General features: G+C 39.7%; 1 protein-coding gene across 3 annotated transcripts in view; it reads right to left on the bottom strand.

Moving 5' to 3' along the window:
• UNC79 (unc-79 homolog, NALCN channel complex subunit) overlaps positions 1-13,812 on the bottom strand; it is a 211,751-nt gene that overhangs the window by 90,042 nt on the left and 107,897 nt on the right. For 2 of the 3 annotated variants that reach the window (XM_070358463.1, XM_070358462.1), the window contains exons 22-24: positions 13,180-13,381; positions 12,358-12,537; positions 2,198-2,484 (exon numbers count right to left, since the gene is read on the bottom strand). In XM_070358463.1, coding sequence (XP_070214564.1) covers positions 2,198-2,484; positions 12,358-12,537; positions 13,180-13,381 — 669 coding nt within the window. Of the gene's footprint in view, positions 1-2,197; positions 2,485-10,872; positions 10,939-12,357; positions 12,538-13,179; positions 13,382-13,812 lie in introns of all 3 variants that reach the window. The other variant, XM_070358461.1, reaches the window with a different exon arrangement.

The raw sequence follows: 13,812 nt of genomic DNA, 5'->3' as shown, positions 1-13,812 counted from the left end.
AGAGCCATCAACATATACCAAAATGTCAGTAACTGATTTTGTGATGGGTTTCCTGGAGATTTACATTTTAATTTTTTTGCTTATAGTTTGAAAATAAATATACATAATGTGAACATAGAAAGAGAGAAGTGAGGGAGGAAGGGTAGTGAAGTTTGCTATCTGAAGTGGCATCTTCTGTCTCTATCACAGACAGGTGAGTATTAGTGATGATTCATCTAGTTATCAGCACCAGCAGGAGACATGCAAATTGCTCCCACATTGCTTCTCCGTGTTCACTATATCAACGATCTGTTTGAGCTAAATGGTAACAGCTATGATCATGAGTTCTTTCCATGCGACAGGCACTGATGAAGGTGATTTTCAGTATGTTGTCTCTAGTCTTTCCCCAAAAATCTATTACAATGAGCAAAGAAGCAAGGATGCTTAAGGCCGTAACAGTTTTAATAACAGTGGCAGAGCTGAAATTCATATCCATTTCTCTCTAGCCCCAAGTTCTACACTCTTTGCAGATTAGGGCAGCCATTTTGGAAATTTAGATTTGTAGCACTGGTCAAATTAGGCATATATATACACCTAAAGTGTGAAAGGCACTCAGTCATGTCTGACTCTTTGTGACCCATGGACTAGAGCCCTCCAGATTCCTCTGTCCATGGGATTCTCCAGGAAACACTACTGGAATGGGTAGCCATTCCCTTCTCCAGAGCATCTGAGGGATGCCCAGGCATTGAGCCTGGGTCTCCTGCATTGCAGACAGATTCTTTACCTTCTGAGCCACCCCGGGAAGTCCATGTACATCGATGGTCTATTAATTCTGCTCCTGGATCCATATCCCAAAAGAATTCTCACATTGTTGAATAAGGCTGCATGTACAGAATGGTTGGGGTTTCCCTGATGGCTCAGACAGTAAAGAATCTGCCTGCAATGCAGGAGACCCCAGTTCGATCCCTGGGTCGGGAAGGGAATGGCTACCCACTCCAGTATTCTTGCCTGGAGAATTCCATGGACAGAGGAGCCTGGTGGGCTACAGTCCATGGGGTTGCAGAGTTGGACACAACTGAGCAACTAACACTTGACTGTACAGAATGGTTACTGCTGATCTGTGTGAAAGGGTGAGGAGTCGGGAGCAATATGAGTGTCCATTACTGAGGGAATGGATAGTTAACTCATGAGAAATATACATCATGGTATATAACACAGCAGTTAGGAGTAGCAAAGAAACATGAAAAATGCCAATGATGATAATATGATATGAAGTAAATTGAATGATTAACTCAAGTCTCCACTTGAAACCAAAAAAAGGAAAGGATTGGAAAAAAAAAACCTACAAACAAAAATTCCACACTCCTTTACTATTTAATAGAGTTTCAGTTTAGGATGATGAAAAAGTTTTAGAGATGAAAGTGGTGATGGTTACATAAGAATGTGAATATACTTACTGCAACTGAATACTACAGTTGAAAAATGACTGAAATGCTAAGTTTTGGACTTCCCTGGTGGTCTAGTGGTTAAGACTCTGTCTGCCAATTCAGGGGACACAGGTTCGATCCCTGGCCCAGGATGATCTCACGTGTCATGGAGTGGCTAAGCCTGTGTGCCACAACTACTGAGCCTACACTCAAGCCTGTGCCCGCAACAAGAGAGGCCACCAACATGAGAAAGCCGTGCACTGCAACAAACAGCAGCCTGGCTCACCACAACTAGAGAGGTCCTGCGTACAGCAATGCAGCCAAGAATAAATAAATAATTTTTTTTGAGAGGTCCTGCGTACAGCAATGCAGCCAAGAATAAATAAATAATTTTTTTTTTTAATTCTTAAGTGCTAGGTTTTATGTATACTCCCCTCCCCACCCCCGTAAATCCCCAACTCCCTTTATGTTATCAGGCTGCTGATGTCTTCTATACACCCCTGGCTTCCCTGGTGGCTCAGAAGGTAAAGAATCCATCTGCAATGCAGGAGACACAGGTTCAATCCCTGGGTTGGGAAGATTCCCCTGGAGAAGTAAATGGCTACTATAGACAGAGGAGCCTGGCTGGGCTGCAGCCCACAGGTCACAAAAGAGTCAGACACAACTGAATGACTGACACAGTAAAGTAACTTGCGCAAAGCTTTACGCTCAACCAGTGTTGGCTAAATGGAATTTAATGACGCGTTTGGACTAAAAGCCTAACGGCATGACTCGTGAAAGCTTCCACTTACCTGGGCAATCCCTGCAATAAATGCATTAAAGCAAGTTGACAGGCGCATTTTCTGAGGCGCGATCATGAAGCAGCCTTCCTGCTGGTCGTAGCCGAGTAAGACGTAGAGGTGCCGCTTGACCGTGTTGAAGGCCTTGGCGCTGCTGATGTCCGACTCGGCGCTGCTCTCGTCCTTGGCCATGAACTTCATGAGCACTGTGATCAGCTGGTGCACTGTCTGGTGGTCGATTCCAGCGTCTTCGGGGAGCAGGTCCTTGATGGTGTTGTCATTCTCAGGGGACTGTTGTCCTGTCGGTACAAGAAAGGCCATCAGTGGGTGGCTCCCCCACAAGTAAGTTTACAGTCAAATTTCACTTATCGATCAAGCACCACTTTGTCTGCTGCCTCTAAATATTTAAAGGTCTGTTCTAGACAAACTCAGACATAATATGGCCTACTAAGCAAAGCACTGCTCCCAGGATGGAAGTTATGTTGTTGTATCAACAACCAATTTGGGAAGAATGCATGTGTGCTAAGTCGCTTCAGTCGTGTTGGACTCTGTGCGATCCCATGGACTGTAGCCCACCAGGCTCCTCTGTCCATGGGATTCTCCAGGCAAGAATGCTGGAGTGGGTTGCCATGCCCTCCTCGTGGGGATCTTCCCCACCCGGGGATCGAACCTGGGTCTCTTAATATCTCCTGCTTTGGCAGGCAGGTTCTTTATCACCAGTGCTACCTGGGAAGAATAAGGGAATGCAAATAAAAACATGGCAGTAGAAAGCAAAGTTATCTTCTGACAGCAAGACAAATACCTACACGCAATTTACATTTAGAGAACTTTTAAATACCTTGGCAAAGTTTTACCTTAATAAAGAGACATTTTCCTTCCAGCTTTGTAAAATAAATAGGTAAGAATAACCACAAAATAATATTCATTAAATCTGCTGAGCAACTAAAACATCCATTGGGTTACCTTGTTTAAATTATTATCTCCATTCAGTTATGTTCAAAAATCAGCTGAGGCAAAAAAAAAAAGTTTCCTTCTCCAAATTCTGAGATAACAGCAGTGTGTACTCTTTGAATTATACATTCAAAATTAGAAATAGCAAATGATAATTCCTGCTGTATGTAATGAGAAGCACACAAGGGGTGGGAGGGCACAGACAGAAAGAAAGAAGCATGAACTTTTAAAAACAGAAACACGCCACATGAAGGTGAGCTGAAATTCACATGCAAAGAAAAAATACCTCAGCCCCTAACTTACTTTTAACCTAACAAATAATCACGTCTGAACAGGTCCCTGACATGGACTTTCTCAGTTATTTCTTAAAGTCAGAAATTATACCCTGTCTCCCCTTGTTTTCTGCCCTTTAGTTTAGGACTTTGAGGGAAGGAAAAATGAGATCTGCTTTCCTATATTTATATTTGGGGCCTTATTCAAAATACTCTCTGCATCCTTCTCCTTCCTTTGACATGAGAATTTCTGAATTGGAAACAAAGCTTTTGCCTGGTGGGTTAGACGAGCACACATCATTCTCATCTCTCATTCTGAGAGAAAACATTCTAAATGATGACAAGCTTTGGTTACAAATCATTATACAGCAAACTGATTTTATCCATTTAAATTACAGCATGCAGGATACAACAAACAGCTAGATAGTCAGTCATATTCTTTAATTCCTCAACTGATCTGTCAAAAATCTGTCTTCCAGGACCAACCAAGAGAAACAAGATAGAAGGAATGTTTTCTGGGGACCACAGAAATTAGTTGTCTGGAGCCTAAACACTTTCTCTGTCAAATTCCAAATTTACTAGTTTGAAACTGCACATACTACAGTTTATGTGCTTGGTTGTCTAGTCTTCCCCAGATGATCAGAATGTTGATCTGCTCAAAAGTGATGCCCTAAGATGGGATCTTGGCAGTGAGTGAAAAGGTCACAGAATCAGCCAAGTCTAAGAACGTCTAATATAGGGGAAATCACCTAACAAACTTCACTATAACCCTTGAACATTAACAACATTTTCTGTCTCATAGTCTGTTCATGAAGGAATAAATATGTGCAGTGTACTTTAGAGACTTTTTTATCAAAAAATTATTCAAATAAAACCTAAAGATTTGTTTATGATGCTGTTTCACATGCAGGAATAGTCAGTTGTTAATATCATTATTCATTAGGCAGGCATGAGCCACCAGAAAAAAAAAAATCAATTCACGTGGAACATCCTATTTCATGAAAGGTCATGAATATAAAGCACTGATGTATATTATAATTAAATGTTTGAAATAGAAGATCAGACCAAATTCTCATTTTAAAAGTTTAGAGAACTATCTTTTCAGCATTGAAAAATATTCAATCTTGATTTTCTTTTTCTTCAGAGTATTATTACTTTATAACTAGAAGGAGGTTATTGCTTTGGGCAAGTTTGGGCCAAAACCTGACAAGTGTGAGACTCTAGGCGCCCTGCAGGGTTCAATGCCATTGTAGCAGCAGGTGATGGCTGTTATGATGCTATAAGTTCATTCCTCAATTCATCGTAGCTCTGGGGGGCAAGGTTTAGGAGAGTATGATATCACTCAGTTCTGCTCGGCCACCTCCAAGTCCAGACTGGCTAGACTCCAAAGCCCCAAAGTTAAAAACAGAACTGAGGAGCATTCAAGAAGGAGATGCACCTTTGCTGTCTAGCCCTGAGAGTCCAGGGAATTCAAACAGAAGAAAGGGAGCTCCAGACAAGGCTCAGCTAGGACATGGGCTCCCCATTTCCTTCTATCACCTTGAGTATAGAAAATAAACCATCAGACTTCAACTTTAAATATTTCAAATCTCTTCGCCCCACTGCAAGTAGATAATCATTTTCAAAGTGTGTCACCTTAGCGTTTCAAATCAAACCATATTTTCCCAGTGACTAAGTATCATTTCACAAAGGCCCTATCTTCATTTTAGATTGATCTTCATTGATCTGCAGTGCTCAGCTTTAAGGTTGTGGCTTTTTGCTTTCCCTGAGCAGTGAGTGATCTTTAACAAACCATTAACTGTATTGACAAAAGAACTGGTTAATGGAACCTTTCTCATAAAGTGAAAAAAAATCTCTTTTAGTTCCAATAACTCACTCCTCCAAGTGAGGGCTTCGAAAGTCTGCACTTTGCATACTGTCTTTCTTTTAAAGGACTGTAAGAATGTGATTGCCACCACTCTTCATTAAGAAAAGTTACCTTAATCAAACCCCTAAGAAAAATGAGGTTAGGAAAGCTGAAACTTTCTTTATTGATAAAGATAAAATTACTGGTTTAGTTATCTATAAAGGATATAAAATTTCCATTTTAAAACTAAAAGCCTATAATATTTTCTCCAAAGTGTGACGATGAACATGTTTACTTTTGAATTCTAGTCTATGAAGTTCTTAAATCTGTTTTAACTATAGACATTGAACATGTTAAGAGATTTGATTTTCTCCTTTTTGCAAAGAAAAATGTAAACATCTTTACTGCCGTAGAGGCAGAATGATTCCTAGCCTAACTTTAACATGGACTGGGTCCATCACAATCTGTCCACAGAGAGGCGCAACTGATTGAAATGCCACAGTAGAATACAATTTTATTTACTTAGAAGATCTGAAACCAGGCAGGATCAGGATCTGCTTTTCCAGACATCTCCTGCTGCTCCATCCCAGAAGCTCGGCATCCTTACATAAACACTGGGCTGCTTCTGGACCTCAGAATGGAGCCAGCCTCTGGCACCTTGGTGCCCTCTCTCATGGTGCTCTATTCACCTTGCAAGGTGGCCCTCCACCCCCACCCCCAACGTTATCCCATGAATGTGGCCCCCAGGAGCCATTCTTATTAATATGCCCACCCTCCTCTCAGCAACTGTGACCCCTAAATTCTATAAATCTCTAAAAACAAGAAAGGAGGGAAGAATAAAGACTCCTCAAAGGTAAGTAATATGTCTTATCCAAATTTTACGCCTCTCACAGAATAGGGGGCAGTGATTGACACATAGTAGATGTTCATTACTTGTAAATGTTTAAGTGCCCTGAATTTAAGTAAATATTTCAGATCTTTTCTACACGGGAGAAAAATGGATGAAGTCCCCAAAGAGCAAAGAAGTAGGTAAGGAAATAGAGAACATTCCTCTGTGGAGGTCAACTCACTGACCCCTCCAGCAAGTGACAAACCAACAAATGGCAATTAGGTGGTGGAAGGAGGCTTCCACGAGCTTATTCTGCATTCGGTCCAGAGAAACCAACGAGCGAGCGCTATAAATGAGTCTGCACCGTGTTGGCAGTTCTAACGACACTACCTCACTGATCTCCCTAGCTCATTCATTCGACTTGAGGCTTCATTCACAGCAGTTCTGTTGTGTATGCACAAAGCCACAGAAGGGCTGGAAAGATGGGGCCAGATGCTGACTGCAAAGCCGCATATGCTTCCCATCCCTGCCTCTCTCCCACATCTATCACTATGATTTACCTCCTACCCACCTGTCTCAGCCTGACTGAGAAGTCACCTGCCCACGAGACCTTCCCTGTTACGTCCAGCTCTCCTCCCACCGCAGTTGACATGAATGAACCTGTAGTACAATCACTTTCTCTGGAGATGAGAGCTCACTTATGGTCACACTTCATCTCTCTTACTTGACTATAAGCAAGTGGACAGTATAAAAATTTCTGATGTATCTCTACATTCCTCCTAGTACAGCAAGTGCCCAGTAATGCTTTGTTCAATAGAAACTCTCATTTCCAAAACTATCATTTCAGACAAGGGAATTCCTATATAAACAATTAAATTCTAATGCAAGAGACCCGGGTTTGATCCCTGGGTCGAGAAGATTCCAATTTTGCAAGTTAGTGAAAACATGAACTGTTAGCCACCTCTAGAAAAAAAAGAAAGAGCCTCAAGAGAAGTTCATTGGAATTCTAGGCTGAACACTAAGAGGGAGGCAGGAATGCACGAGAGCTTTACTTATTATTCCCAGTATTAAGTACATTCTCTTGTTGATATAAATTCAGACCAAGAGAGCTTAAGATTTCTCTTTAGGTTGGAGTAGAATTGCAAGTATCCATGTCCCTTTAGGGATTAGATTGGCTCTTCAGACCGATTTGTGACTCTTATTCAGGAAGATCCTTTGGTCTGGACACCCATGGGCTTACATCACACTGTAGCGGGCTTGAATGCCCAGGTCAGCTCCCTGACAAGACTGGTGTCCTCGCGTCCCCTAAGACAGGAATACCCGTAGACGAACTCATTGAGAGGTAGCTTTAGTGGAAAGAAAAGCAGATCAAGTCTCCTGGACTCAAGTCTCTAACTAATTAGTTACATGTGACCTTGAGCAAATTAGGCAAGCAGAATTACTTAGCCCTTCATGCCCTCAGTTTTCCTGTCTGTATATAAAGTGGAAAAAATACTTTATGCATATGCAGAATTGTTGTGAAATTGAAATTAGATAATTTGCATTAAAAACACTCTTTATAAAGAGGTACGCTACATATATAAACATTCTTGCTGTTTTTATTATTAACATTATATACCTACTATTATTTAATTACTCATTCCAGGGGATGGGAACAAGATATGATTAAGTTTCCCATGGGGTTGATACCATTTCAGTATTGTCCAATTATGTAACTGCTGCATTATATTCAATTACTATTCAAAAGGTGTTCTGAATCACCAAAAACAAAGAATTCCCAATTCTCAAAGCATCAGTGAAAAAACAGCTTATATATAATTTATAATTACACCAACTTCGGATTAGCAGGTGAAATTGTGTATTTCATCAGTTAGGATTAAATGAAGGTGCTGAGCTCCTTCCTGCTAGCACTACCATACGTGTCTTGCAAGACAGATCAAGACATGCGGGCTTGAGATCCAGATCTGTCATCAACAAGTTTGTGAAACCTGTTCCTTTCTGGAAGCCTCAGTTTCCTCTTCTGGAAAATGAGAATGTTAACATATCTCTAATGTTTCAGCTATGACAGTCTATGAATTTTACTTATATGCACAGAGGTCTTTGAGATAAATATATATATACTTATGACTGACTCATGTTACTGTACAGCAAAAAACAATACAAATTTGTAAAGCAATTATCCTCCAATTAAAAATAAAATAAAATTATTAACTCATAAAAAAAGTCAACAGAATAACACAACTCTTTGGTAGCCTTGCAGAGTTTCCCCTCTTTACAAGCATGTTTCTGTTGAAAAATTTGCTCTGGGCAATATATAAAGGCTAAGATTAGAGAGTCATAAACTGTATATCCAGTGCCAAAAGTTTCGACCTAAATATCAACTAAAATTAAGTCTTGCTGCATAATTAAAGGACATCTGCCTTATTTCGGGCCTAATCAATAAGAGGTCTTGCACAGAGGCGCTCATTACTTATTCCAAACAAAAGTATCTTCCTTAAACAGCAAGGTCTTTGGTTTCTATTTAATTACTATCTTAAACCACCCTGTACAATCTTATGATTATCCTGGCGTGTTTTTGCTTCCAGGGTAAAACACTCAGTGTTCAGTAAATAATAATGCAAAAATGAAAAACTAGTTTCAAATTGCCTTAAAAGCTGAGCCATCTGTTTCCAAATCTAAGCAAGTTTTGCTTATGGTGGTGTCATATAATTACCTCTCTAGAAGCCTCAGCTTTTTATTTAATTTAAACAATGCTGTCATCTGCCCTTTTTCCATCTGATCACTTTTGGTGGGACAATTAGACACCTAAAAGCTTAACTTCAAGATACATATGTATATGCTTTTCCAAAGACATGTGAGAGGACTCCTATGATAGGATTGTTTGCATGCATGCATGCTAAGTCACTTTAGTCATGTCCGACTCTGTGCGACCCTATGGACAGCAGCCCCCAGGCTCCTCTGTCCACGGGATTCTCTAGGCAAGAACACTGGAGTGGGTTGCCATTTCCTTCTCCAGATAGGATTGTTTAAATGGGTAATAATAAAGACTAGCTTTTCAACTAAGCCTTAAGATGAAAAGATATGGTGAGATAAAGATAATTTATGAAATTCCATAAGAACCAATCTCAAAAAGAGTTAACTGAAGAGGAAAGGAGTGATTTTCATATTTTTAATGACACACAGGGTCAGAAATTCTTATTTTTATTCTTTAAATAAAAAAAACAAAAACCTCCGAACAGTTGAGGCCTGAGTGATGCTAAAACAAAGTAGAGAGAGGGGGACTTCCTGGTGATCCAGTGATTAAGAATTTGCCTTCCAATGCAGGGGATGAAGGTTCCATCCATGGTCAGGGAAGAAAGATTCCACATGATGTGGGGCAATTGAGCCGGAGCACCTCAGCTAAAGAGCCTGTGCGCTCTAAAGCCCGTGCTCCACAACGAACAGCCCATGCACTGCAATGAAGACCCACCACAGCCCAAAACAAAACAAAAAAACAAAGTAGAGGGACTCTGAGACATGTCTGCTGTCCCTTTTATCTCATGAGTTTTACAAGAGAAAATACACTTTGACGAACATCTGCCATTTGCATTCCTAATATTAGGGGCTCTCTCTCTTCTCCTCCTCTCCCACCCCTCACTGGTTCTCTTTCTAGCAGATTATTTTTTAAATAAATTTATTTATTTATTTTCTGGCTGCAATGGGTCTTCATTGCTAGGCAAGGGCTTTCTCTAGTTGCAGTGAGCGGGAGCTACTCTTCACTGTGACGGGCAGGCTTCTCGCCGTGGTGGCTCCTCGTGCTGCGTTAGCCCCGGCTCTAGAATGCACGGGCTTCAGGAGTTGCGGCACACAGGGTGAGCTACCCCGCCACATGTGGGATCTCTCCAGACCAGAGATCAAACCCATGTCCCCTGCACTGGCAGGTGGTTTCTTAACCACTAGATCACCAGGGAAGTCCCTTTAGAACACATTCTTGAATGTCTTCTTACTTGAAATTTTCCTTCTGAGAGTATCGGTACCATTCTGAAAAGTTTATTTTAAAACTATTCTTAGATGAAAAACCAGACATTGTATAGCATGATACATAGGTGGCAGTTAACCAGGTTTGTTTTGGACAAACAGGCAGGTACTCAGAATCTCCACAATTTTCCCAACAAGCACAGAATTAAGTGTGTAGATAACATTCGGTCTGTAGTAGCTTTGCCAGCATCCCTTCAACCCTAAAGATACTTTATGATAAACTATCTATCAAAATATCAAAAGATAGTTAGTTACCCTCTACCAAGCTGAATATGATCCTCTAAAGAATGGAAATCCTCCTTTCTCTGAGAGATAGAAATGCATGTGAGAGTTGCAAAGAATCAGAAATGGCTAAGGGGATGAGTGAATGATGGTGGCTTAAATGTATAACCTTTTAAAATGTAAATGAAATGTTTTTCCTAGAGCAGATATATATGAAAGTAATATTTCTATGTGTAAAAACACATACAAATATAAGTGCTATGCATCATTCTATTCATATTGGCTCTCGGGGGAAAAAGTGCACACCCCTTGGGTAACAGGATGCTTCTTACTGGACCATAAGTTAACAGGATTAAAAGTCATCTGCCAATTTGAAAATTGAAAGAATTGCCATGTCAGGGACTCACACACTTGAGTGTCTGGGGTGAAACCCTTGGAGCTTTCCAATCATAATTACATCAATCAGGTCCAGTTAGAGACACCTCATTTTTTACCTTGTCCACCTGTGATAGACACTTGCACACGGCCCTTCAACGTCAGAAGTACCCACCTGGCGTCTGTTCGGGTGTCCCACCGAGAGCTGGAGCAGACTGCTCATGCCTGGTCAACCTCACAGCTTAAAAATCAACAACAACTCTATTTAAATAAGCATTAAAAACAACTTGAGCCTAGAAAACATACTCAGCGCTAACTGCATTGGATAGCAGGAGCAAGTTGTGCTTTCTTATTTGTAATTAACATCACAGACAAGAGGTTTAGTCCTAAAAGTTTTGTGGTTTTCTTTGAATCTAAAGAACATCCTTCAATGTGGCTTCAATTCTTATCCTTCAAAAATCGTCATGTGAATCAATGAACAAGAAATATCAATAAATAAACTTTAGGTCCCAAACTGATTAGTTAAATAAAAGAGCTGGGAAATTCATATAGAAATTGTAATTTACTTAAGTACTGTTTTCTAGGATCTGATGCAGTTTCACCTGGTCCTGATACTGCTAGAGGTTATTCTTAAATGGCCATCTCTTATTATCTTTGCTCCCTGAAAAGCTGAGTTATTGATTGCTTAAAGGGCTTTCAATGACTCTTCCAAAGTTCAAAATACCACATTTCCATAGCTTGTCATAAAATAGAGAAAATGCAATAAACAAAATAAAATCATATTTATGATTAAAAATGGTTATGTCACATAAAGCTGTCTTCTAAGAAATGCCAATGAAAAAGCAAACATTTCAGCTTCTGACAGGATAAAAAAATATGTTTTATGGTGCTATTAACTTCACGACAGTTATTTAAAAATTAAATCATTTCATAAATGTTACATTTAATGCACTCATTCACTAATATGATGACAGTTATGATTTTTAATTATTTGTCATTCGTGAGCCATTGCTAATCGTTACAGTTCATCTAGTTATTTGATAATTTTTTGTCTTCTTTAAAACTGCTCTATAAAGAAAGACCTTTGGAAAACAATAATATATGGCTTTTTTTTTTTTAGATGGCAATGATGTTTATTTTTATTTATAAATTATCTAGTGAAGTAGGGCAGAAATTCAACTTCTCCTCAGCCTGATTTTTTCTTTTTTTGAAAACACCATTGTTATTGGTTTCTGGGAGTCTGCTGGCTGCCTTTGTCATGCATTCCAAATTTCCACTCTCCCCTCTTAGTTGCCCTGGGTCTTGTCAGAGTTTCATCCAGGAAGCTCTTAGGTTACAATACTAGTGGTGGAAACCTTCATATTCTAGGGCTCAGGAACAAATGCTTCTTCTGCATTTCATGCCATGCATCAGTGGATTTGCTGCCTTCTAAGTCTCAAAACAACCCACTGCTGGATCAGGGCTTTGCTTCACCAGCAGCCGGGAAAAGCCATCCAGGGCACCGATACACCTGGGGGGACCCTCTAGGGAACGTGAAGGTCAATGCAACTGAAGGAGCTCAGTTTGCTAAGTACATTACTCTCTGAACATTCAACAAGACAGGTCAGCCTCAGAAAGACATCAAACAGATTTAAAGGGAGGATGGAAGAAGATACTCAACGGATTTTGGAGGTTAGGGTCTCGGGGAGGGAGAGCGCCCTCTTGGATTCCGCGGGTCCTTTCACGCTGTCTCGGAGGGAACGCACGCTTTTCTGGCGGTTCCTTGCAAAACGAGCCCTCTTGATCTTCCACAACGCGGCATCACTGAGGTTAGCGACATTGGTCCTCACAGCAGTGATAGCTTTGCAAAAGGAATTAGAGGCGATCATTTTCCTTAACTAGCTAAGTTATATACAACTATTCTGAAACAATCCATATGCATATATTTTCAATATTAAAAATCATTTCCATGGATACACTTCTCATTCATCTGTCTCCCTCTATGATAAGATTTATATTTTAAAAAATGTAACTATTACCTGTTTCAACTATCACTTATCATTTTTCTGTTTAAATTGTAGGGTTAAACTATCTAATTTTATCACTGGATAAATAGTCGAGTGACCAAAGTCTTTCCTCCATCTATTTAGAGCTGCAGGTAACTAATTACTAAGCAAGGAAGTGTAAATTTACAAAGTACAAATAAATCTCACAAAGTTGTTCACAAACATAAACAGATGATTGAATAATATTTAAGGAACACAGAGTCACAAATGGTTCTCATTGGTCCTCAAATAAATGAGAATTTTGATGTTGAAGTGCCAGAAAATAATTAACCTGCAGACTACAACAGTAGATATTCGATAAACATTTGATGAACTGAGTATATGAAGTCAAGGTAGTTTCCATAATGGGAAATGAAACTACATGCAGAGAATCCAGCTTATCCAGCAAGCACAGGAATAGGAACTGACTTTTAAAGCAAGTTCTTTGTTTTGCTTACTTGTAGGAAAAGGAAATTCTTTGTTACAATCCAAATGTAGCTGAGCTTCCAAAGAAAGCGTTTCAAATCTGTTGACAAAGAACTCCCAACTCAAAGCAGGAATATCTTGCTTGAGAAAATGTAAGAGTAAAAGCTTGCTCAATATTGTGGGTCGATCTTTAACCACAGTATCAAACTGGAAGTCAAGACAAAGACACAGACCCTGGAGAAAAGGTTAAAAAAAAGTCAGATGTACATACACTAAGCACAGTGAAATAAGGCAGCCTCCTCAATACACACTTACAACGGGGAATGATTCAGTTGAAATCTTCTTGGATTGGGTTTTTGGTAGGGGGAAAATGTGGGAGAGAAGGTTCATCTAATCATTGAATATCTCTTGAATTTTGACTCAGAAATCTGAGCTACATGTATATTACTGATTTTTCTGATACATTGTATAATGACCACTTACTCCGAATACTCAATACTATAAACGACTTTCACCGTCTACTGTCTATGTGTATTCTAAAATGTAGTTTTGGAAGTATGATTCTCTTAGTAGACACTATGGGCATTAAAAAAAAATTGGTTTGAGGATATATGGATTAAGTGGTTATTATACAATGTATCAGGAAAAATCAATAATATACATGT

The sequence above is a fragment of the Bos mutus genome, chromosome 21 (genome assembly GCF_027580195.1).
Source record: "Bos mutus isolate GX-2022 chromosome 21, NWIPB_WYAK_1.1, whole genome shotgun sequence".
NCBI classification, from domain to species: Eukaryota; Metazoa; Chordata; class Mammalia; order Artiodactyla; family Bovidae; genus Bos; species Bos mutus.
The sequence above is the reverse complement of the archived record's forward strand: the minus strand, read 5'-3'. Positions and strand labels throughout refer to the sequence as shown.